The sequence below is a fragment of the Bos mutus genome, chromosome 20 (genome assembly GCF_027580195.1).
Source record: "Bos mutus isolate GX-2022 chromosome 20, NWIPB_WYAK_1.1, whole genome shotgun sequence".
Lineage (NCBI taxonomy): Eukaryota > Metazoa > Chordata > Mammalia > Artiodactyla > Bovidae > Bos > Bos mutus.
In genome coordinates this window covers 14,265,295-14,290,610 of record NC_091636.1, presented here as the reverse complement: position 1 = coordinate 14,290,610, position 25,316 = coordinate 14,265,295, and the positions used below count along the sequence as shown (strand labels likewise).

At 40.5% G+C, this 25,316-nt stretch overlaps 2 protein-coding genes across 4 annotated transcripts in view; one reads left to right on the top strand and one right to left on the bottom strand.

The window, feature by feature from the left end:
* The window catches only part of CDC20B (cell division cycle 20B), a 71,338-nt gene that overhangs the window by 8,353 nt on the left and 37,669 nt on the right, over window positions 1–25,316 (top strand). For both annotated transcript variants that reach the window (XM_005887375.2, XM_070357492.1), the window contains exons 3-4: window positions 20,681–20,900; window positions 23,829–23,959. In XM_005887375.2, the coding sequence (XP_005887437.1) occupies window positions 20,681–20,900; window positions 23,829–23,959 (351 nt within the window). The remainder of the gene's footprint in view (window positions 1–20,680; window positions 20,901–23,828; window positions 23,960–25,316) is intronic.
* On the bottom strand, window positions 2,323–7,156 carry GPX8 (glutathione peroxidase 8 (putative)). Of its 2 annotated transcripts, XM_005887374.2 has the most exons (3): window positions 6,908–7,149; window positions 6,032–6,293; window positions 2,323–2,920 (listed from the first exon to the last, which is right to left on the bottom strand). In XM_005887374.2, exons 1-3 carry the CDS (start codon window positions 7,109–7,111, stop codon window positions 2,757–2,759), a joined length of 630 nt encoding a protein of 209 aa, XP_005887436.2. In that variant the 5' UTR covers window positions 7,112–7,149; the 3' UTR covers window positions 2,323–2,756. The 2 variants fall into 2 exon arrangements, with proteins under 2 accessions (XP_005887436.2, XP_014333325.1); XM_014477839.2 differs by lacking the exon at window positions 6,032–6,293 and having other exon boundaries at window positions 6,908–7,156.

Sequence of the window (25,316 nt, the reverse complement as noted above, 5' to 3'; positions counted from 1 at the left end):
AGGTCAGAATTGGAGAGTCAATTCAGTTATTTAGATTGGGTCTTTCTTCTTAGCCAAATTTTTTCACATTGTTTTGCCCCCACTCAGTCAGTTCAGTTCAGTTGCTCATTCGTGTCCGACTCTTTGTGACCCCATGAATCGCAGCATGCCAGGCCTCCCTGTCCATTACCAACTCCCGGAGTTCACTCAGACTCACATCCATTGAGTCAGTGATGCCATCCAGCCATCTCATCCTCTGTCGTCCCCTTCTCCTCCTGAACCCCAATCCCTCCCAGCATCAGAGTCTTTTCCAATGAGTCAACTCTTCGCATGAGGTGGCCAAAGTACTGGAGTTTCAGCTTCAGCATCATTCCTTCCAAAGAAATCCCAGGGCTGATCTCCTTCAGAATGGACTGGTTGGATCTCCTTGCAGTCCAGGAGACTCTCAAGAGTCTTCTCCAACACCACAGTTCAAAAGCATCAATTCTTCTGCATTCAGCTTTCTTCACAGTCCAACTCTCACACCCATACTGACCACTGGGAAAACCATAGCCTTGACTAGACGAACCTTTGTTGGCAAAGTAATGTCTCTGCTTTTGAATATGCTATCTAGGTTGGACATAACTTTCCTTCCAAGGAGTAAGCGTCTTTTAATTTCATGGCTGCAGTCACCATCTGCAGTGATTCACTATTCCTGTTTAATTCCTTTATGAAATAAGATTAATTTCATGGGGCGAAGGTTGCTTTGTTAGTAATTAGAAGGCTGACAAAACATAAAGATCAGGACTTTGGAAGAAAAGATATGTTGTGATTCTCAACAGACTCAGTGATTGCTGATGTTTCTCCTATAATTACACTCACTCCTTTTTTACATTAACCATTTTGACTGTTTGGAGTTGATTCTTCTTCTTATAGCCATGAGAATGATGTACCATTGAATTCTTTCCAAATGGCTAATCTAGTTTGACCAGATTAGCAACCAAAATTAACCTGTAAGGAATTAACCAAAACCTGTAAGGAATTAACCAAAATTAACCTGAAAGAATCAAGCTGAATGATCATATACTTATGGCTTTTTTCTTACACTTGGAATTTTCACTCAGAAATACAGATTGACTCAAGTGTTAATATTTTAATTGTGGAATTTGAGTTGCTTCTGGAAAATAAGAAATACTGAAAATGATCAAGCCTTTTTCAAATGTTATGTCATTTATATTGATATTAAATGATAATGTCATTAATAAACAACTATGCAGAGTATATCATGAGAAATGCTGGGCTGGATGAAGCACAAGCTGGAATCAAGATTGCTGGGAGAAATATCCATAACCTCAGACATGCAGATGACACCACCCTTATGGCGGAAAGTGAAGAGGAACTAAAGAGCCTCTTGATGAAAGAAGAGAGTGAAAAAGCTGGCTTAAAACAACATTCAGAAAACTAAGATCATGGCATCTGGTCCTATCACTTTATGGCAAATAGATGGGGAAACAGTGCAAACAGTGAGAGACTATATCTTTTTGGGCTCCAAAATCACTGCAGATTGTGACTGCAGCTATGAAATTAAAAGACGCTTGCTCCTTGGAAGAAAAGTTATGACCAACTTAGCATATTAAAAAGTGGAGACATTACTTTGCCAACAAAGTTCCATCTAGTCAAAGCTGTGGTTTTTCCAGTAGTCATGTATGGATGTGAGAGTTGGAATATAAAGAAAGCTGAGCACTGAAGAATTGATGCTTTTGAACTGTGGTGTTGGAGAAGACTCTTGAGAGTCCCTTGGACTGCAAAGAAATCCAACCAGGCCATCCTAAAGGAAATCAGTCCTGAATATTCATTGGAAGGACTGATGCTGAGGCTGAAATGCCAATACTTTGTCCACCTAATGTAAAGAACTGACTCATTTGAAAAAACCCTGTTGCTGGGAAAGATTGAAGGTGGGAGGAGAAGGGGGTGACAGAGGATGAGATGGTTGAATGGCAACACCAACTCAATGGACATGAGTTTGAGTAAACTCTGGGAACTGATGATGGGCAGGGAGGCCTGGTGTGCTGCAGTCCTTGGGGTCGTAAAGAGTCGGACACGACTGAGTGACTGAACTGAACTGAACTGAACTGATCTGGCTGGATTGGAGAGTGGCAACCCACTCCAGTATTATTACCTGGAAAAATCCCATGGACAGAGGAGCCTGGTGGGCTACAGTCCATGGGGTAGCAAAGAGTCAGACATGACTCTTGTGACTAAATGACATTGATCTGGCTGGATATAGTAAAACATACCATGACCCTATACTTAACAAACAAAATTCTGTACATGAAACAAAAAACATAAGGATTAGAATCTATGTATATTTCACATTTTCAATGTTTATTTTGCCTTTTATTACATAAAAATATCATTTACAGTTACTCTGGAAATGTCACACAGTATCTTGAATTCAAACAGTGGTCTAGTGTGTTGACATTTCCATCACGTACAATCCTAGAAAATGTCAAGTGAAACAATAGGATACTGAAGCATATTGGTATTCTGAATTATTTAGTGTGGTCAGATGAAGTATTTAATATATTTCATCTAGAGTCGTTGGCTGCTGTTTATTTTTGCTTTAGGTAACATCTATACTGTGGACATTCATTACCACTCACTAACAAGATAACATAAAAGGAAAGTTATCCTTCAGTTCCATATTTAATTGTCAGAGTTAATTTAAAAGGGGACCAAACCCTCATGGAGACATTTTTGTATTCTAACTATTGCCATATAATGGTTCAATGGCATTTTCATAGATCCTCTTTCTTTTTTATAATCATTTGTCTAATCAGAGCTGCTATCTCAGGCCTGATGACTTCAATGGGTTCCTCTGGCCTCCAGGTCTTCACAACTTGACCTTCAGGGTTGACCAGATACTTCCAAAAGTTCCACCTTGGTTCCTTCTTTGAAGAATCTAAAATATCAGAATATATTTTCATGAGTAAAATTTTATTCTTTGTCAAGATTTTCATTTCTATTAGTATTTGAATAAATTACAACTTTATAGAATCAAGTTCTAGAATTGTCATCATTTCAAAAACCAAACTAAACAAAAAGCAAAACACCCAAACTCAAAGTCTGTGTAATCAGATGTCTATATACTTGGTGATTTCACTGAAGATTGTACTGAACTAGAATCATGAAATGAAATCAGCTAGATTTGTTGATCTGAACCACTAAAAAATTTACCTTATCACTAGCTGAAACTTTCAGTTGCTTAACATTTTTTCTTAAGATAAAGTGATGCTCTATGGTCTTTGGTAACATGAATGTATGGATTATTTTTCATAGTAAGTGTATGTTTTTGATACTGTTATGTATTACTTAGTAAGGAATGCTAAATAACTGTAGACATCCTTTTGATACATATTAATTTAGGCAAGAAATGTAGAACTTTTTTCTATTTATATCATACAGGATTTGTGTGCATTATTATTGACTAGTATGAAGGGAAAAAATGGGCTTCCCTTGTGGCTCAGCTGGTGAAGAATCTGCCTCCAGTGTGGGAGACCTGGGTTTGATCCCTGGGTTGGAAAGATCCCCTGGAGAAGGGAAAGGCTACTCACTCCACTATTCTGGCCTGGAGAATTCCATGGACTGTATAGTCCACGCAGTTGCAAAGAGTTGGACATGACTGAGCGACTTCACTTCACTTCATGAGAAAAATATAAATAATTATTATATACCTAGTAATGTATGCTTAGTGCTTTAAATGGACCTCTCATTTAATCTGTATAGCAACTCTGTAAAGCTTGGCTATTGTTATTATCCCCATTTTGCAGATGAGAAAAATGGAGGTCTAGACTCACGGTCGCATAGCTAGTGAATGGTAGAGTCCGGATTGATATCCAGTCCTTTCTATTAGAAGAGCTCATGCTCTTAAAATAGGGTACAAGGCAAAGCAAGTAGATATTAGGAGGAAGACGACAAGTTCATTTTTGTGCATGAGGGGATTCAGGTTATGTGGGACACCCCATAAGAGGAGGCTTTGGAGCTTAGGAGCTAGAGCTCACCCAGGGAAAGGGGACAGAGTAAGGAGAGCCCAGGTGGATGTGGCAGAATCCTGAGGATCAGTAGAGGTAAGGGTGGATGGAATAAAGGAACCTGGAAAGAAGAGAAGGAGCTGGAGTAGAAGTCATAGGCACTGAGACCCACCAGGTTCAGGAGGGTCATTGGAATGAGAGATCAAACACGGTGCTCTAAGAAGAAAGCAGAGACAGGGAGGCAGGAAACCAAATGTTAACTATTCTTTCAAAGATGTTAGTGATGAGGTAGGTAGAAGGAACATACTGCTTAGAGTTTTTAAAGGTGGGCGATCCTTTGTTTATTATGCTGGGGAAAGAACCAATAAGGGAGCATAGGTTAAAAAAAATAAAAAAGTAGCCTAATGTTTACTTATGTGTGCTATACTTTGCATACTGTGCCAAGGATTTACACTGATTATTTCATTATTAGGAGTATTGCTGATTAGCTCAAACATAATTGACTTGGTAGGAGCATCATATTATTGGTTAAAGTCTTCTTATAATCATTCTGAACAATAGACATTTTCTATAAAGGAAAATGTATTTTAAAAGATAACACTCATCTTTGTGTGAATTAGAAAAAGATACCCTTCTAGGTGGGAACAGTCCCTAGGCACATATGTTTCATTTGCCTGGGTTTCAGCCTCCATGTGACCCCTTATTCCTGTTCAGTGAACAACCTGAACACCTGTACAGAGCCATCTTGTTTGTGATCACATCTATTTTGGCCAACTTAAAAAGATCTAATTTTCATTTAGCCATCATTTCATAGTCTTTGCCTTTGGAGTTTCATCTAACTTTAGTGAAACCTTAAATCACTGTTACCTTTTTGATTACACAGGGTAAGTGGAGTTTCTTTTTTAGTGACAAAGGGGAAGAACCTAGGAGCTATTGTGCTCAAGTATTTGGCTGTTATAATTGAGAGATTACTACACGGACACATGCTCTGGCTTTTCTTCACCTCAGTGTATTCTGGCAATAAAAGGAATAAAGACCTCACTTTCGTTGTTATTGATGGTGTTAGGTATTATGCTGACTTTCCCTAGAAATTTGAATACCGTGTTTTTGGAAGATTCTGCTTTCTTACTTAAATATTATAGAATATCATTAGCCAGTTTGTTGGATTGGAAGATTGATTGCCTGGCTAAGGTCATGGTTTTAGCAAAATTCAAATTACCTGCAGTGGAAACGACTGAGGCAATCATCCACATAAGTTAGATGAGAGGACATGAGCTGAATGTCCTTTAGAATAGGGTCTGGCACAGTGGAAGCTCTGTAAGTAAGTACTTTATTTTTATTATTAACACACTTAACCCTGCAAACAATCTTAAGGGGTAGATACTATTGATGTCATTTTACAAAGGAGGAAACAGACACAGAGAAGTTAAGTTACATGCCTGGAGTCACACAGCAAAGGCAACAGCAGAGATTTCAACCCAGGTATGCTGGGGCTAAAGCTTAGCCCTTAGTCACAATACTGCACTCCCTTTATGCTGAAAAAAATCTTTAAATAGACTTCCATAATTAGCTTAGTTACAGAGGTAGCCTTACACTACCCTCCTCCAAAAAAAAATCAGGATGTGTTATTTTGAATTTTACCAAAAACCACCTGGCAATCTGAGATGTTATTCACCCTTGAGGATAATATCTCAGATAAGGCAACATAAAATTAACCAGAAAGATTAGTTTAACTAATAATGCTCAGCAATATTGATAAAGAGATGTGTAGCCAGCTTAAAGTATATTCTTTGGGAAAATAATAAGGAACAAAATACACTGTAGTAGATTTATTTTGCCATCCAAGAAGTTAAAACATTGATTTTAGGAAAGCATAACTTCTAGAAAGTTACAGAGGATGAGAATCTAGCTCTTTGATAGTTTTATAAAACTTTCCCACTAAAACATTTAAAATGAAATAGGAAAGTATGGTCCTGGTACATTTGTTTTAAAAATGAAAGCAACTAAAAACATTAAATTGGTGAGGCAAGGTAGATATTTACCAACAAGAAATCTAAATGCAGGTTCTGCTTCGGATCCTAGAATCTTAATCTTGTGGAAGATGGGGAATGTTACTCCGAAGTTATTTCTTGCAAAAGATACTACTTCCTTGCTCGGGCGGGGCTCCGATTCTCCAAACTGATTGCATGGAAAAGCCAAGACGCTGAAGTGGAATGGTCCAAACTCTTTGTGCAGTTCCTGCAGTGCTAAGTAATTTCTGTCTGTGAGTTGGCAGTCACTAGCCACGTTTACAACTAGTGCAACCTCCCGGAAAAAGAAAAAAATCCAACCGGAAAGTGAAGCAAATAAAAGATTAAAAAAAAATTCTGCAAGTAGTTAAAACCCTAAACCATTTTGGAGGAATACAACCTTTGATAGATGGTTATTTCATATTTTTATGAAATTTATTCGATACAGTAGATGTCCCCAATTCTACTGAAAATCATAACCCGAATGCCTGAGTTAAAACTCTGAAAGATCACAACCATTAATAAAGCCCTAGGTACTCATGAAAGTTTTTTTTTTTAAATAAAAGATAAAATATGATTATTGATAGGGTGCTTTTTAATGCTGTTAGATTGTGGAGTTAATACTTTCATATTCACATTATATGGCATACTCCATAATCACATTACTATTAGAATTTCCTAAATAATATAAAGTATTAATCCAGCACTTAAAACATCTTAAAGCAAATAGTTAAGATAATCAGTTATCAATTAGCATATAAACTATGAGAGCACTGATGGCTAAAGTGATATACTAATTTCTCTGAGGACTAAATTATAACATGAACATATAACAGTAAAAAATGGACTGTTAAGACAATAAGCAGAGAACATGGACAAACAACAGAAAAATCAGAAGGTGTAACTTACTTTGCCTTTAAACTTTTCCAGAGAAACCACCCTTCCATTTGCATCTTTCACTTCAAAGGTATAAAAGCTGTTGATTTTAGGCTTTAGGAATTTGAGTTGTAGGAGGAATAGCATTACTGTGCACAGAACCATAGACAGCAAGACTGCAAATGCCTTTGCTTTGGGCCCTGAACATCTCAAAGGGTAGGCTGTGAGAGGCTCCATTTTGGATGATTCTAGAGGAAAGTCTCAGCAAGCTGGAATTCAAGGAGGAGCTGAAACTTGAAACCAGCTCCGCTTAACGGAAAGTCAGGAAGGACAGACTAGCTCCTGTCACTGCTGGGGAATAGAAAGCGCCTTCTCAGAGATGGAGCAAACTCCTAAATGAAGTAAAAAGCTCTAAAAGTATCAATGTATATACGATGTCAGTTGTCATTTTTGCTCGAAAAATGACATTTTTGGTAGCTCTTTCATATCTGCCCAACAAAGAAAATATTTCACCAGAAGATGGTGCCCTTGTATCTTAAAAGCTGTGAAGTGTTTCCAGCAGTTGGCTTGAATGTAGCGGATTGGGTGTATAATACCTAGTAGTTCAGAGTGGCAATTAAATTGGTCTATTGGTATGTCACCTAATCAGTAGGAATTTGGTATTTATATGTATATAAAGTCTTATGGCTTAAGCATACTGTAAGTTCAAGGAATTTATAGTGGAAAGGGCAGTGAAATATCTGAAAAAGCTACTTGCTCTGACTTCATCCAGCTAAGGCAGAACCAGGTGAATATAGTAAAAATAAACAGATGAAAAACAATGATGTCTTTAAAAAACCCTCCTCTATTATAAAACAAACTATAGTTCAGTGAGTTTTCAAATTTTTGGTTATGGTGCATAGTAAGAAATGCACTTTATGGTATAACTCAGTACATACACAGACAGGTGTAACTGAGAAGTTTTATTAAATGAGGTTTCCCCTTTGAACTGCAGCACATCCTGGTCTATTGTGTTTTTAAAAGAGCCTGCTTTTGATTTCAAAATGATTTTAAGGTTCACCAATGGGCTGCAAACTCTAGATGGGGAAAAACTTAACTCTATAATAACGCAGGACTTTAACAATTAAATAAGATGGTGGTGGTGGTGATTTAGTCGCTAAGTCATGCCTGACTCTTGTGACTCCATGGACTGTAGCCCACCAGGCTCCTCTGTCCATGGAATTTTTCAGGCAAGAATACTGGAGTGGGTTGCCATTTCCTTCTCCAGGGGATCTTCCTAACCCAGGGATCAAACCCAGGTCTCGGGCATTGCTGGTGGTCTCCTTCATTGCAGGCAGATTCTTAACCAACTGAGCTACCAGGGAAGATATTTCTATACAAAAGGCAAACACTGCTCCCCCAACCCCCCGCCCCCCACCTTTCTACTTGGGTGTATCAGCTAGTTGTTTCATCTTTTGTCTTCATTTTTTTCTGTGGCTGCCACCTTCTATGGGAAGCCTAACTTTGTTGAAAATTTTAGGAGCAAATATGGAAAGGGAATTGAAGGCTGCATATCCTGAAAGCCGTGGTTCCTTTAGCCATTTTTAAAAATGCCCTGTTTAGGACACATAGCAAGTTTTAAATGAAGTTGCTTTGTTCTGCCGGGGGCCTGACTGTTGATGATGTGGTGAATTTGCAGACAGTGCTAGGAAAGTGCATGGAATGATTTGAGAAGCTTGTGAGAGTCCCTTCCTATTGCTGTTAGATCTCTGGAGATTTAGAGGAAATGCTAAAGTGGCTGCCAGCCCTGCTCCTGGGCTGTGTGTGTTTGGAGGCAGCTGAGCAATGCCCACAGCTGAGGCACCTAAACCTTCAGAGACCATAAACCACTTCACTCCCACTCTTGGCCCCTGATAAGAATGGATACAAAAGAAAACTAATCTCTTGTAAATAAAATTTCTAGTAAAAACTAAAAATGTACACAAAATGTATTCTATCACTTAACTGTGATAATATTATTTTGGTGTTCTGAACCCACTCCAGTGTTCTTGCCTGGAGAATCCCAGGGACCGGGGAGCCTGGTGGCTGCCGTCTGTGGGGTCGCACAGAGTCGGACACGACTGAAGTGACTTAGCAGCAGCTGAGTCATTGAAAAAGATAAAGCCCCTGTGTTTGTATTACATCTGAACACTGCTATCTATAGCTTAAATTCTCTGGTTTTCCTCCTCCAACTCTGGTCCTTGTTTGTAGCACTGCCATCACCTGGGTGCCTGTTTCAGATTTCATCCCAGCCTGTTTTGAATCAGGGTCTGTGTTTTTACAAGATCCCCTCATGACTCAAGAGCACATTTAAGTCTGAGAAACTTTAGACCTTAATCTTTTTCTGGTTTACAGAGCAACAAGCTTCTTTCATTTCCCTTTATCTTCCACACTAAACGTATTTCATGTCTCTGTATCTACAGCAGCTACGTTAACTCCTCAGACTATTTAAGCAAACAGTTTTAAAATTTAATTCACAGAACCTGATATAATTTGAATCATGTAAATCCATCCTATTATAACTGTGCTTTGAGACGGGGGACAGAGGGAGAACTCTGGAAAGGATGTTGACTGACCATCTCCCAGCCAGGGCCCCAAAGGGTGATGTAATTTTAATAAAATCGTTATGATAGCTTCTAGTCCATTGTTTTCTGAGAATCTCCCATTGAGTGATCTGAAGCTGAAAGGACTTGAGAAGGCCAATATTATTGCAAGAAATTGCTGTAGAAGCCACCATGCTAGTTTTTACAACCAGAAATATAACAATTGTGCAGACCTGATGTTTTATGTTAGTTTGACTAGAAAATTCACTCTATATGGAAACAATTTTGAAAGCTTAAGTAAGTCTCTTGTCACGGACAAAATCAGATCAGAGTAGGTTTGTTAATTTTATGATTCTTAAGGCTTGGGAGCATGATATATACATATATAGATATATATTTAAGATATATAAGTATTCATACAGGCCGATTAACCAAACATTTAAGACAACAGTTTGGAGAATTTCCACCCTAGACAGTGGTGAACACAGATTCCGGATCTTAACAATTTCTCCTTTTTTCATTTGGCAGAGTCTTTCTCTGTATATATTTGATTTCATCATCTCTTAGCTTTCTGGGGATCTGTCATCATTGCTTACATGTTCTATCAATACTGAGACCATTTTCAGATTATAGATAAATCCACATTTTAAATTTCTCTTCATAGGGGATCATATGTTAGAAAACCCACCAACACTCTTTCAGAAGATCTAGGAAGGCTTCCAAAAGGGGGAGAAGAGATTGATGAAGTTGAAGGTCAAGGTTAAAGGAAGCTACTGGGTTAAGAATGGGCTAAAGCAGTTGATTCAGTTAATTAATCAACTCAGGCACTGTAGAAGATACCATAAAGTGTAAGTGACGCAGGCAGCTTCACACAAGTATGGAATCAAGTTTGGACACAAAACACATGGAACAACTAGGGAATGATTATAAGGAAGCAAATAACCAAGTGCTGAAGACATGACTTACGTTTGTAAGAGCTTTATACTACACATGATTCTAATAACATTTGTAGAAAGCAATTTTTATATTTAATACATAAGTATGTATATAGTTATGTTAAAGGGAATCATGTGTTGTATAAAGATCTTTACAGACCTTATGTAATAATTTTTTGAAATATGAAGAAGTTAATAGCTCCCTCATTATCACAGAACTAGTAAGAGGGACAGCTAAAATTAGAATTTAGGACTTTCAACTTCATAAGCAAAATTATTTTAAAGACATTAAACTTTTTTTTTTGTAATAGACAAAATATGCTTACTTAGGAGAAAACGTGAAAGGTCAGACTGCTGGTGAATATGACAGTACTACACCCCGATGGAGGAGCCTGGTAGGCTGTAGTCCATGGGGTCACGAAGAGTTGGACACTTACTGAGCGACTTCACTTTCACTTTCATGCATTGGAGAAGGAAATGGCAACCCACTCCAGTGTTCTTGCCTGGAGAATCCCAGGGACGGCAGAGCCTGGTGGGCTGCCATCTGTGGGGTCGCACAGAGTCGGACACGACTGAAGCGACTTAGCAGCAGCAGCAGCAGCACCACTCTGGTGAAGGGGTTTTATTCATCAGGAGACATTTAGTTTTATAAGAAATCACTGTAAGGGTCTGAAGAGGGGAGGGAGTGGAGAAGAACAGCTGAAACCTTGGCCATGTGTACTGAAGTTCTCTGGAAAGGGTCAGAGTCTGCAGAGCAACAAGTCAGAGACGATAACATTAAGAAAGGCAACCTTGGTCAGGGACACAGAAAGGAAGGCATAGATGCTAAAGACACTCTGGAGCCCCTAGTGGCAGGTGTTGGCAAGACAGAATTAAGGATGTCTCATCTTGACAGTCTTTGCTTGGGTAGTGTTGCTCCCTAGGACAAGGAGGTACTGGATGTTAAAGAAGGAGAAGATAAACATTTTGGTCTTCACGACTAAGCTAAAATAGTATTGAGGCCCTGAATTTGAAATGTCCTGTGGACTGCTTTGTTGAGCTTGTGGTGGTGAGGGTGGTGGTAGGGGCGGACATTCAGAGGCTAAGAAAGGCTGGTTGGGGGGATATGTTGGAGAGTTGCTGGGTCATCTTTGCTACTTTTGTCTCTGCCACTGGGTTCTAGAAAGATCCTGACATCACCAGCATGTCTTTCCTTGGGATGTCTAAGTTTTTCCCGCCCACTGAATATTTGTGTGTCAGATTATTTATCACTAGATATGTATTTGTTTCTATTTTCCTAGTTGTTTCATTTTGTTACTTCCTGACCTTATTTTTAACCTCTCTATCCTATTTATTTTTTGGCCTTGGTGCCCTGCATTCCTCCCGATTTAGTGTCAATATGATGTGAACTCTAAAGGTAAACAAGCCACACTGATGTGCTTGGACTATCAAGTCATTCATCCCTTTTCCCTTCTTTGTCTTATTTTTCTTATCTTCCTCTTCCTCTCTATTAATAAATACTTGAGTCATTTAAAACTATGCGACAGGCATTTCCTCAGCAGGAGATAGATCCTGAAACAAAAGTTTAAAAACATTGAAGATGAAATACCACAGTCTACAGCAGTGTTTCTTAAGCTATAGTTGTTTGCATACCATCTCTGATTTTTGCCCTGTCTGAATACCATTTGTTAATGACTTAATTTTTTTTTTTTTGGTTCAAATCGTCATTTATTTTACTCGAATTAATTTTCATAAGGGAAAACTTTCTATCAACTTTGAAAAATTTAAAACATTAAAAAACACACATTAAAATACATAACTCTTAAAAAATGTTCATCTGTGCCCTTAAAAACCACATGTCCTTCCTTCATGGAGGGGCTGCCTGAGAACTATATATTCAAAATGTTACCAGTGATTTGAGTTCTAACTCTTTGAATAGTCATTTGTGTTGGATATAGATTTGCCTCCTCCCACGCATCAGGGGCCTAGTTTCGTGGGGTCGGTCCTAGTTTTGTCACAGGAGAGCAGTATAAAAATACGTGTTTTCTTTTATTTCATAAATTGCTTCCCTTTAAAGAAGACAGTTCCAGGACTTTCCAGTGCAGGGATGCGGGTTCGAATCCTGGTGGGAAAACTAAGATCCCACCAGCTGTGTGGCACAACCGATAAAAAATAAAGAATACAGTTCCTTTTGGGCCTCCTTCCCTCTGGACGAGGTGCCCCAGGTGCCTTCACCCCATTCGTGTGTCGCTCTGTTACTGTGTTTTCCCTGGTCTCCTATTATTGTGGTCTCTTTCCTCCAAATAAAATCAAGTTTTGAATCCTGGCTTGTCCATCTCCTTTTAAAAGAATGGTTCTGAGACTGGCCGCAGTTCTCCAGATGAGTTCTGACTCGTGCAGAGATAATCAGATCTTGCCTGCTTTTTTCCTGGACACTGTTTTTCCCTTACTAAGAGCTAAAATTGCACTACTTAAGCAAAGTAATGGCGTTATGCTGTTGTCTCATATTCTGGAGGTGGTTGGTTAATACTGCCTGTCATTTTCACTTCTTATCAGTTCTTTCCCACGTTAGGCCTGTGCAGTGAAAACAATCTAAATGGGAAGATTTTTCACATATTCTTATTGAATGGAGTTTTGCTGACTTTGGTCTTTGTCCCAGGCTTTATATTTTTAATATTTTAACTTTCTTCTCAACTTGGGAAAAATAGTTTTGATAAATTCCCATTCAGACCACTAATAACAAATTGAGCAGAGTTAGGCCAGGGACAGCCCCCTGTAGTGTATTGCAGGGGATTCATTCAGGCTCACATGGATCCAGTAAGACTTGTGCCTTCCAGACTGCTGTCTGCAAACTACTTATTTCTAGTGACTTATTCCTCCTATTGGAAAACCATGAAAAACATTTGTCTATCTAAATTTGGGGGGCATTTTCTCATTTGTCATCATAGATCACTAATCAGTGTTCATTCTGGAAGTGTTGCCAGTGTTCTGAGGTTTCATTTATCTGGTCCCAGAGATTGAACTTATTTAAAATGCTCAGATGAGTACTTACTGCTTAATTTATCTCACTCTCCAGTTTCTGCAGAAATGTTTATTATATGCTGTCCAATTTGAAAATCATTCTTAATGGAAAAGAAAGAAAGAAGATAGCTTATTTCCCTGCCTCTAGATTCTTTCTTAAATCCCTTGTGCCTTTTCAGGATTAATTGCCTCAGAGGAAAGAGATTCATTCATTTGTTCATGCACTCCTAGATGCCAATAAATATCCTGTAATCTGAGGCTAGTAAGAGAAAAGACAGAGTCTCTGGTCTTCAGGAACTGCCGATATAGTAGGAGGACATAAAAATAATCAGGAAAGTGAAATATGAGCTGTCTTAGTCTGTGTGGGCTGCTGTAACAAAACACCACAGACTGGGCAGCTTATAAACAATAGGATTTTATTTCTCACAGTTTTGGAGGCTGGAAGTCTGAGGTCAGGGTCCCAGTGTGGCCAGCTGAAGGCTGTCTGCTGGGCCAAGACTTCTTGTTGTGCCCTCTTGTTGTGCCCTCCCGTGGAAGCGGCTGGACAGCTCTGTGGGGCCTCTTTTCTAAGGGCACGAATCCCATTCTTTACCATCTGAGCTTCCCTGGTGGTTCAGATGGTAGACTCTGTCTCCAGTATAGGAGACCTGGGTTCGATCCCTGGGTTGGGAAGATCCCCTGGAGAAAGGCATGGCAACCCACTCCTGTATTCCCACCTGGAAAATCCCATGGACAGAGGAGCCTGGTGGGCTACACCCCATGGAGTTGCAGAGTTGGACATGACTGAGCGACTAACTTTGCTTTCACTTTGCCCTCATGACCTATTCACTTCCTAAAGGCCCCACCTACTGACACCAACCATTAGGGGTTAGGATTTCAATATGATTTTGTGGAGGAAGAGGGGAGAGACACAAACACTGAGACTACAGCATGAGCAGAGATGTTAAAAGCACGGGGACTGAAGACGGAATGGCTTTGTGAGTTGAAACCGCAGGTTGCCCTGGTCGGTTATGAGGCTGTGCACTGCATGCTGCAGGGGCTGTCGTGTTGTGTACAACTGCGGTGGCCTGAATCCTGGATCTCCTACTTGTCAGCACTGTGTCTTTGCTCAAGTTATCTTGTTCAAGCCTGTTAACCTTCACTTTCCAGCTCTGGAGAATGGGGGAAATAATTGTACCTATCTCATTGCGTTGTGATGAAGTTTTAAAGAAAAATCCTTTAATGCATTTATCTCAGTGCTTGGCACATACTGAGCACTCAATGAATGCTGTTATTATTCATAAAATGTGGCTTGGCTCTATCGGAAGCACACACAGTGAGCCACAGAAGCATAAGGAGTGCTAAGTATTAGTTGCTAATGACTGATGTAATAAATTACCACAAATTCTGTGGCTTAAAACAGCACACATGTATTCTCTGACAGTTATGGAAGCTAGAGGTCCAGAGTCAGTTTCGCTGGCAGAAGCCAAGGAGTCAGCAGGGCCTTGCTTCTTCCAGAGGCACTAGGGGAGGAGCTGTTCCTTGCCTCTTCCAGTTTCTGGTGAGCCAGAATTTTTTGGTTGAGCAATGCTCCAGCCTCTGCCTCTGTGGTCGCATTGCCTTCTCCTCCTCTGTGTGTGGTCAAGTCTCCCTCTGCCTCCTTCTAGAGGGAGGGGTGACCCATATAATCCAAGATGATCTCCCCATCTCAAGATCCTGACCTTGATAAACACATCTGCAAAACCTCTTTGTCATAGGAGGGAACATTCAGAGGTTCTAGGGATTAGGACCTGCATATCTTGCTGCTGCTGCTGCTAAGTCGCTTCAGTCGTGTCCAACTCTGTGCGACCCCATAGACGGCAGCCCACCAGGCTCCCCCGTCCCTGGGATTCTCCAGGCAAGAACACTGGAGTGGGTTGCCATTTCCTTCTCCAATGCATGAAAGTGAAAAGTGAAAGTGAAGTCGCTCAGTCGTGTCTGACTCGTAGCGACCCCATGAACTGCAGCCTACCAGGCTCCTCCGTCCATGGGATTTTCCAGGCAAGAGTACTGGAGTGGGGTGCCATTGCCTTCTCCGCCTGCATATCTTAGGGGGCCACTATTGTATCAGGATTCTCTAGAGAAACAGAATCAACAGGATATATTACAGACACATAGACATAGACATTGACATAGACACAGACACCAGTAGAGATATAGATAAGAAATTCATGAGGTTATGGGAGCTAAACCCCATAACCTTGCCATGTGCAAGCTGGAGAACCAGGAAAGCTGGTGGTATGATTCATTGCAAGTCCAAAGGCCTGAGAACTAGGGAACTGCTGATATAAGTCAAGGAGTCTGAAGGTCTAAGAACCAGGAGCTCTGATATCTGAGGGCAGGAAAAGATGGACATCTCAGTTCAAGAAGCAAGAGAGTTTGCCCTTCCTTTGTCTTTTTGCTCCATTTGGGCCCCTGGTGGATTGGATGGTGCCCATCCATTTTGGTGAGTGTGGATCTCTTGACTCAGTCTACTGAATCAACACTTTTGGGGAGTTCTGGTTGACCCCAGCTACAAGGCTAGAATTTGCTCCTGCAGAGAACAGTTGAAAAGCATCCCAGATGGGGAAACTGTATGGTGAGATTTACAGTGGACAAGTCAGAGAAACATGGCTCAGTGTCAGTGTCAGTGTGAAATTTCTTAATCATTTTTCTTAGCTGACATATTCTTTTCATATTCACATGACATATTCAATTCATATTCAATTTGACATATTCAAATCCTTCTTTATTTTCCCTCTTCTAAACTCAGGATTATTTTGTTTTTATATATTTAAATTGGGGCTCCAAGAAAACCCTGGATCAAGAGCATCATGTTTGGTGCAAATTAATCTTCAAATATGGTGGCTGCTCTCTTTCTTGCCACCAAGAAGGGAGAGGGTGGCTTGGCTGGTGTTTGCAGAGGTTGCAGACCTAACCCACAGCCTGAACAGGGCCCACAGGCTTGCTTTCCCATGGCATTTGAAAATTTTTGAATCATTTGAAGACTTTAAGAAATAGGGAAATTGATGAAAAGTCTCAATTTCTGTTAAAACAGGAACAATGTGCCCCTCTGACTTTCTTCTTCTTTTTTAAAAAAATTATTTAATTATTCATTTTTGGCTGTGCTGGGTCTTCACTGCCACACGGGCTTTTCTCCAGTTACAGTGAGCAGGGGCTACTCTTTGGTTGCCGTGTGCGGACTTCTCATTTACGGACTTCTCATCGTAGTGCCTTCTCTTGTTTCAGAGCACGGACTCTAAGGCGAGCGGGCTCCAATTGTTGTGGCTCCCCCCAGGTTCTAGAGCACAGGCTCAGTAGTTGTGGTGTGTGGGTTTAGTTGCTTTGCGGTGTGTGCAATCTTCCTGGAGCAGAGATCTGACCGTGTCTCCCGCATTGGCTGGAGGATTCTTGACCACTGAGCTGCCAGGGAAGCCCCCTGTCTTTGTTGGCTGAGACACGAGCCTTACAGTCGGAGAGAGATTCTCCCTGTGCCTGCGCCTGAGCCTCTCCAGTTGTTGAGTTGACTCTGTGGTTTCCTTGGAGGACAGTAACCCAGAAGTAGGAAGAGGAAAATCTGAGTGGGCCACGTTTCTCCCTGGGGGTCTGCTCCTGCCAGTTCCTTCCCTGTTGCCCTCTTGTCTAGACTTCTGAGTGGGAGATGCCTGATTTATGTTTCCCGGGCTCCCTCCTTCCTGCTTTTCAGCTTTCCTGTTCCTATTCAAAAACAATTACAAGGGTAGAACAATTGAAAGGCAAAAAAAATCAACCCCAAGCGACACTGTTCATAGACACTGTTCAGAGCAGCAGAGGCCTCAGGCTCCCGACTTCTCTTTTTCTGGGGAAGGTGTCCTTTTGATGCCTTGGGGAGAGAATTCTTCTTGCCAGATGAAATGACTGCCTGTCTGCGGTTGGGAAGGATGATCACTTTCACACATACTCACTAAAAAAAGCAAACAAGACCAATATTCCCTGCCATAAATGTTCTCGCATGTTTTCTTTCTTCCTATCTTTCTTTTATAAATAGGAAGTGGGACCATATTGGAATACTCTTGTATAGTGTCCTTTTTTCACTTGTTAGTAGAGTGTAAGCATTTTCATGTTTTATTGAATTTTATTCTACTTGAAAGGTTTTTAAAATTGAAGTGAAATCATAAAATATAAAAACATAAAAATAAACACTTTCAGATGAAAAATTCAGTGGCCTTTAGTACATTCACAGTGTTGTACAACCGCCATCTCTATCTTCTTCCAAAATAATTTCATCATCACAAAAGATGACTCAAAAAAAGAAAAAAGAAGACTCCATAACCATTAGGCAGTTTCTCCCCATTTCCTCCTTCCCCCAACACATGGAAACTACTAATTTGTGTTCTGTTTCTGTGGAGTTTACCTATTTTGGATATTTCACATACATGGAATCATACAATATGTTTCTGGCTTTTTTCATTTATAGTATTTTCAAGGTTTATCCACATTGTAGCATTTTATGAGTACTTCATTTCTTTTTATATGAGTAATATTCATATATATATGTTGTTATATAGGAATATGTATGTGTTCCATTGCACACATACTTCTGCCCTCAATTTGTTTATCCATTTCAACCTTCTGGCTAATATGAATAATACAGCGGTGCAGGGAGGAAGCCAGTTCTGACTCTATGATAGAATTGTTTCTTTAACTTGCTTTTCTTTGCTTTTGCTATTATTCAGTTCAGTTCAGTTGCTAAGTCGTGTCTGACTTTGCGAACCCATGGACTGCAACAGTCCAGGCTTCCCTGTCCATTTATTATTATATCGTACAGAATGGTTTGCCTCAGAATCCTGCCCCTCTGCCTGACTGTTAAACTAACGTGTGCCTTTGTTCAGAACCCTGTCCACCTGTGGATGGCAGGAAGGGAGAAATTAACACATCCCTTGCCTGAGGCTTGCCATTCTAGGAGATGTTTGCAAGATTAATGGCTTTTTTACTTTGCTTCCTCACCTCCCCCCATCTCTGATCTATAAAAGAACCTGGCTTCCAGAACGCGATAAGATGGTTATTTTGAGGCGCTAGCCTGTCATCTTCTTGGTCTGCTGGCTCCCTGATTAAAGTCTCTTCCTTTCCTCAACACCTCGTCTCTCAGATTCATTGGCCTGTCGTTTGGCAGCGAGCAGAGTGAGCTTGGAGTTGGTAACACTACCATGAACATCCGTACATCTGTATTTGTTTGAGTACCTGTTTTCATTTCTTTTGAGTATATACCTAGGAGTGGAATGCTGGTCATATGGTGATTCTCGGTTTAGCTTTTTGAGGAACTGCCAAACTTTTCCCACAGCAGCTGTACTGTTTCGCAATCCCATAAGGAATGTACAAAGATTCTAATTTCTCTACATACTCACCAACGGTTATAGATAGATAAATTTATTGATTATATTAGTGAGTGTGAAGTGGTGCTTCACTGCGGTTTTGATTTGCATTGCCCTAATGTGTGTCATAGTTTCTAATGACTGCAGGGTATTCCCTTCTATGCCTGATCAGTTCTCCCCTGCTGAACACTGAGTCCCCTCATCTTTTTCCCTTATATACTGCAGTACACATCCTCGTGTTCTCAGTTGAAAGTGTGGACTGTGGAGTCAGAGAAGGTTAGGGTATAGCATCTCCATTTACTCACTGTGGTCTTAGGCAATTCACTTAAATTCTGAACCTCAGTTTCATCATTGGTAAGATGGGAATAAGTAACAGACTTGCTTTACCAAGTCTTCTGAGGATTATATACGAATGTGTATAAAGCTCGTAACACATGGGTTTGTATTGAGTGGTAAGCACTCAATAGATGCTGCAATCTTTGGTTTCTTCCTTGAATTCTTTGAGATGACATTGCTAGGTCAGTAGAGGTTACGCACATAATAAAGGGCTTTTAACACACATTGCCAAATTGTCCTTTCCAAATACTAATTGACACTCCACCAGTACTGCATGCCAGTGCTTGTTTCTAGAACCTTCAACGTTAGGCAATGTCATTTTAAAAAATTGCTAACATCTCATTATTGTTTTAAATTTGCATTTTTTTATTACAAATGAGCTTGAATATTTTGGGAGCATTTACATCTCTTTTGTGAACTGCTTTTTTATGTCTCATGCTCGTTTTTCCAATGGGATGGCAAATTTTCTAAATTTCTGTAAGAGCCCTTTATAGAAGGATATTAACCTAATATGGGCTTCCGTTTTAGCTCAGCTGATAAAGAATGCACCTGCAATGCAGGAGATCCCGATTCGATACCTGAGTTGGGAAGATCCCCTGGAGAAGGCTATCCATTCCAGGATTCTTAGGCTTCCCTGGTGGCTCAGACAGTAAGAATCTGCCTGCAATGCGGGAGACCTGGGTTCGATCCCTGGGTTGGGAAGATCCCCTGGAGGAGGGCATGGCAACCCACTCCAGTATTCTTTCCTGGAGAATCCCCATGGATAAAGGAGCCTGGTGGGCTACAGTCCATGGAGTCATAAAGAGTTGGACAGGACTGAGCAACTAAGCACAGCATATTAACCTAACATGGGGCTTCCCAGGTGGCTCTAGTGGTAAAGAACCTGCCTGCCAATGCAAGAGACTTGAGACACAGGTTCCATCCTGAGTCAGGAAAATCCCCTGGCTTGCCTGGAAAATCCCATGGACAGGGGAACCTGGGGGCCTATAGTCAATAGGGTTGCAAAGAGTTAGACACGACCGAAACAACTTAGCAGGCACAACCTAATATGCCTGTCATTTTGTTAAAAAATGATTCATTTTCATTTTAATTCCACATAGCTCCAGGGCATGGCTCACCACTAAAGGATCTGTAACTACCAAACTCCTGTTGTTTCTCAGAAAGCATGGACAGAAGTTGCGCAAGTTAGGCCTCAGTTTTCTTATCTGTGAAATGGATTGGACTAGAAAACTGCTGTTTATTTTCAGATTTTATGAAATTTTACGATTTTATGTAAGCATCTTATATGCTCAGTATATAGTGTTATTCATATTTTATATTTGTATGTAATAGTAATAAACATAAGCATAATCACTCCCTCAATTGCTTTGGTGTGTCTTGAGACCCTCAGCAGAGGCTCTGAGTATGTGTGTGTGTCTATGTTAAAATATGTAATCATATGTTTATTTTATATGCATATGTAAAATAACATTTTCCCAGGTCACAAAAATTAAAAATTTCGTGTTTATGTATCAACATACATTTTGTGTTGTACTAGATGAGTTGTTTATAATTCTCTTTTAAGGAATCTTAATGATTGTATCATTGAGGGTACTGTAAATCATGGATCTTTTTGTTATTAAATAGGTATTTAATGTAGTTAACACTACATACTCTAACTTCACCAGCAACTTGGCAAAGAGACTATCAGCTGAAGTTCCTGTTGTCAGTAGCCCGATTACCACAAGATGGCGGCAGAGCCAAGCTGGGGATGTGACTGCCCTTTCCTTTGGGGAAGAGCATTCAACTGCTGACCTCCCAGAAACTGTGCTGAAGATGACTCCTGAGAAAGAGACCTTGACTCCAGGTGAGGTAATATAAATGCCACAAGCCAGTTTTGAAATCTTAAAAAAAGATATACTTCTGAGAGAATCTGTCTTACAGAAATACCTAGTGTTATATTTAGTCAACTGCTTTTTTCTCCTTTTGAATAAGAAATTTCCAAGGGAGCAGGGGAAGGGGAGGGCTGAAACAAAACCAAAAGAAAGTATGTTGTATTTTAAATATGACATTAGACACAATGAGGCACCATAGTCCTGCAGATTGAGAAGAAGCCCAAATCTTTTTTAAATCAATGAAATTCTCATGTAATAGTAAGTACCAATACTGAAAATAGCTGGCTGAAGCAACAGGAGATACAGGGTTGGAGGAAGGTCATCCTAATGGCTATCTTCTGAAAGATATTTTAAACTGAGGGGTGATTTTAATGCTGTTTCAGAGGAATTTCTGGCTAATTGTTTCAGAGGAATTTCTGACTAAAGTGGCTCCCTTTTCTTTCATAGGTCCTTAATTAATTAGTTATTTTCAAATAAGGCATTGCATGAGAAATTTAGAATTCTAAGAGATAATCAGACAAAATAATTTTATAATAAAGTCTATTTTATTTTCTATTTAAGTTTATACTGCATATTAATCAAAAACATTGTTTTCTTGCTGTTTTGCTGGTGGGATTTCTTTCTTTTTGTTCCAGAACGGTGAACACTGAGGACCTTCCCGTCCTAAAAGGGATGTTTGTAGAGAGGTTCATTTGCTGTCATGCTTTGTGGACAAAATCTGAGAGGTCCAGGATTCCTTAGGCTAGTGGATGTGAACTCTTTGTTGATAGCTGGGATGATTGTCAGTACTAGCATTCAACTGCAACATTTTCTTTCTCATTTGAGGTTCAGAGAGCCTGCTTCTTCTCCTCTTTCAGTTCAGTTTCAGTTCAGCCACTCAGTTGTGCCTGACTCTTTGCGACCCCATGAACCGCAGCATGCCAGGCCTCCCTGTTCATCACCAACTCCCAGAATCCACCCAAACCCATGTCCACTGAGTTGGTGATGCCATCCAACCATCTCATCCTCTGTCATCCCCTTCTCCTCCTGCCCTCAATCTTTCCCAGCCTCAGGGTCTTTTCAAATGAGTCAGCTCTTCGCATCAGGTGGCCAAAGTATTGGAGTTTCAGCTTCAACATCAGTCCTACCAATAAACACGCAGGACTGATCTTTAGGATGGACTGGTTGGATCTCCTTGCAGTCCAAGAGACTCTCAAGAGTCTTCTCCAACACCACAGTTCAAAAGCATCAATTCTTTGGTGCTCAGCTTTCTTTATAGTCCAACTCTTACATCCATACATGACCACTGGAAAAACCATAGCCTTGACTGGACGGACCTTTGTTGACAAAGTAATGTCTCTGCTTTTCAATATGCTGTCTAGGTTGGTCATAACTTTCCTTCCAAGGAGTAAGCGTCTTTTAATTTCATGGCTGCAGTCACCATCTGCAGTGATTTTGGAGCCCAGAAAAATAAAGTCAGCCACTGTTCCCACTGTTTTCCCATCTATTTCCCATGAAGTGATGGGACCAGATGCCATGATCTTAGTTTTCTGAATGTTGAGCTTTAAACCAACTTTTTCACTCTCCACTTTCACTTTCATCAAGAGGCTCTTTAGTTTTTCTTCACTTTCTGCCATAAGGGTGGTGTCATTTGCATATCTGAGGTTCTTGATATTTCTCCCAGCACTCTTGATTCCAGCTTGTGCTTCCTCCAACCCAGTGTTTCTCATGATGTACTCTGCATATAAGTTAAACAAGCAGGGTGACAATATACAGCCTTGATGTACTCCTTTTCCTATTTGGAACCAGTCTGTTGTTCCATTTGCAGAACATTTCTGCAGTTGAAATTAGATTTTGGATTCCTCCTTCCTCTTAGATTTTGGATAGCCCAGAACTTGAGGGGTTGGGCTCTAGGAACATCAGTACAGCTTATCCGGCACATGTTTGTCTGAATGAGAAGAGATTGTCACATGGCAAAAGGCCAAAATACTTAATCCAGTTGTCCCTTGGTTCCTCTGATGAGCAAGTGATATAGCAGATTTTTAACTTAAGAAGATGACTTGTCAAGGTTTTCATTGCAGTTAAAAGTCTGGTAAAGGGCTTTCTCAGTCTTGAGAAGAGAATAGACATGGATAATAACAAGGTAAACAACATTGGCTCTTCCATGACAGTAACTTAGGAAGTATTTTACTAAAGTCACCTTGTCAAACTAGTTTTATATCTTTGTGCGCTAGGAAGAGGGAGAGGCGAAGTGTTTCGCTATAATCATGTAGTGAACATCAGTGACTGAAAGGCAAGCATCCGTAGTGACTTCCTGGCAGGATGTTCACCACCTGTGCAAACCAGCTACTCTTCTCATCATCATTTTAAGCTTTGAACTGTTTGTATCCATTCTTCAAATGTGCAAATGCGTTCTTTCCATGCAGAGTTAAAGTGTTTCTGTTGCTGCTGCTGCTGCAGTTGGAGACAGGTCTTTAATCTTGACATTTCCTCCTGGTTCTGAGGCCACAGAGGGAATTTCTCACCCAGTGTTCACTCATGAACCCAGTACCCTTGACCCTGTGCTGCCCCTCCACCCCACCCCGCCTAGGACTTTGGAGAGATGAGGGCCTACATATTCACATTCTGTTCTATACGTGCCAAGGGCTGACCTCCCACCAAAGGTTTAAGAGATTATGGTGGTGGTTTAGTCTCTAAGTTGTGTCCAACTCTTGCAACCCCATGGACTGTATGTAGCCTGCCAGGCTCCTCTATCCATGGGATTCTCCAGGCAAGAATACTGGAGTAGGTTGCTATTTCCTTCTCCAGGGCATTTCCCCAACCCAGGAATCAAACCCAGGTCTCCTGCATTGCAGGCAGATTTTTTACCAACTGAGCTATTACTTTAAAAACCAAATTCAAAGCTAAATGTTTTCTGGCAGGATCCTACAAGGAACCACTGAAGACCCCCAACAAAGGAAGTTCTGGAACAAATAACTCTGCTTTCCAGTTTGGCAAGGCCCCTCATGCACTGAACAGAGGCTGGAAGGATAAAGTTGCTTCAAAAGACCCGGTGGGTGAAGAGAGAAAACCAAAGATTTCTTATCTTGAGAAGCTCAAATAGCTGAGTCCCAAACATGAGATAAAAGCTGGCTTAGCTGCTCTTACAAATCAATAAGGAAAGGATGGATTCCTGATAGGAAAAATGAGTGTATGAAGGACACTTCCAAAAAGAAACAGGGTTGTTAATTAACACACAAAAAAAGTTTAATTAGCATCAATCAAAAAAGTGAAAATGAGACTAACCATCCAAAAGGTAAAGATTAAAAACAGAGGGACTTCCCCAGTGGTCCAGTGGTTAAAACTCCTGGCGTCCAATGCAGGGGGTGTGGGTTTGATCCCTGGCCTGGGAACTAAGATTTTGCATGCCAAGCAGTGTGGTTAAAAAAAAAAAAAGAATAAAATTATGCATACTATGTATGTTTCCTCTCGGTGCAAAGTTGTGTTGTGTGGTCTTTTCCCAACTCTTTGGAAAGTGTGTGGTAATATGATCTGCCCTTTGGCAGGTCGATTTGACTCCTCCTCTATAAGATGGTCTTTTCAAAATTTCCCTTAAGTCTTTGTGTGTTTTTTTTTTTTTTCTCTCTGAAGTTAACTTTATTTTAAGGATCTTATTGATTATGATTCTAATATCATAGTCCACCCTAAGTCCTTTGGGCACATTAAATATCGATAGCATGATTTTAGGTTTATTGAAACCAGTGAAGAGCCTCTGAAGGAATCAATGTTTCATTTAGAAAACTGAACTAGGAATGTCATAAATTCTCAATTTAGGCAAAGTTAAAGTCATTTGATGTGTGCTTCCTGTGTTTGGCATATGTGTTTTCCTGGAGGAACAATAAAATATTGTGAATGTGAAATTTAATTATTTGAACTCATATGCAGTTGCAAACAATTGTATTAGAGCAAGTCTTCTGCTAGGTGCTTTGCTGCTGGGTGGGGCTTCCCTGGTGGCTCAGATGGTAAAGAGTCTGCTTGCAGTGTGGGAGACCCGGCTTTGATCCATGGGTCGGGAAGATCCCTTGGAGGAGGAAATGGCAAATCACTTCAATATTCTTGCCTGGAAAATCCCATGGATGGAGGAGCCTGGCAGGCTACAGTCCATGAGGTCGCAAAGAGTCGGACATGACTGAGTGACGTCACTTGTTATTTGCTTGTTGCTGGGTAAGGGTAAGATGGCCAGGGAGTTACTTTGAGGGAACTATGTGTGCTTTTGAACTCATGCCCAGGCCAGGCTATTAGCACTGTCCTTTCCACCCTCTACTGGTGACTGGAGTTTTTACTGCCCTGACTTCCAGTCCTGACTTCCCTTTTCCTTCCCCTTGTGCTGTCTGGTAACTGGTAGCAGCAAAGTTGGTGGCTCTGTTGGC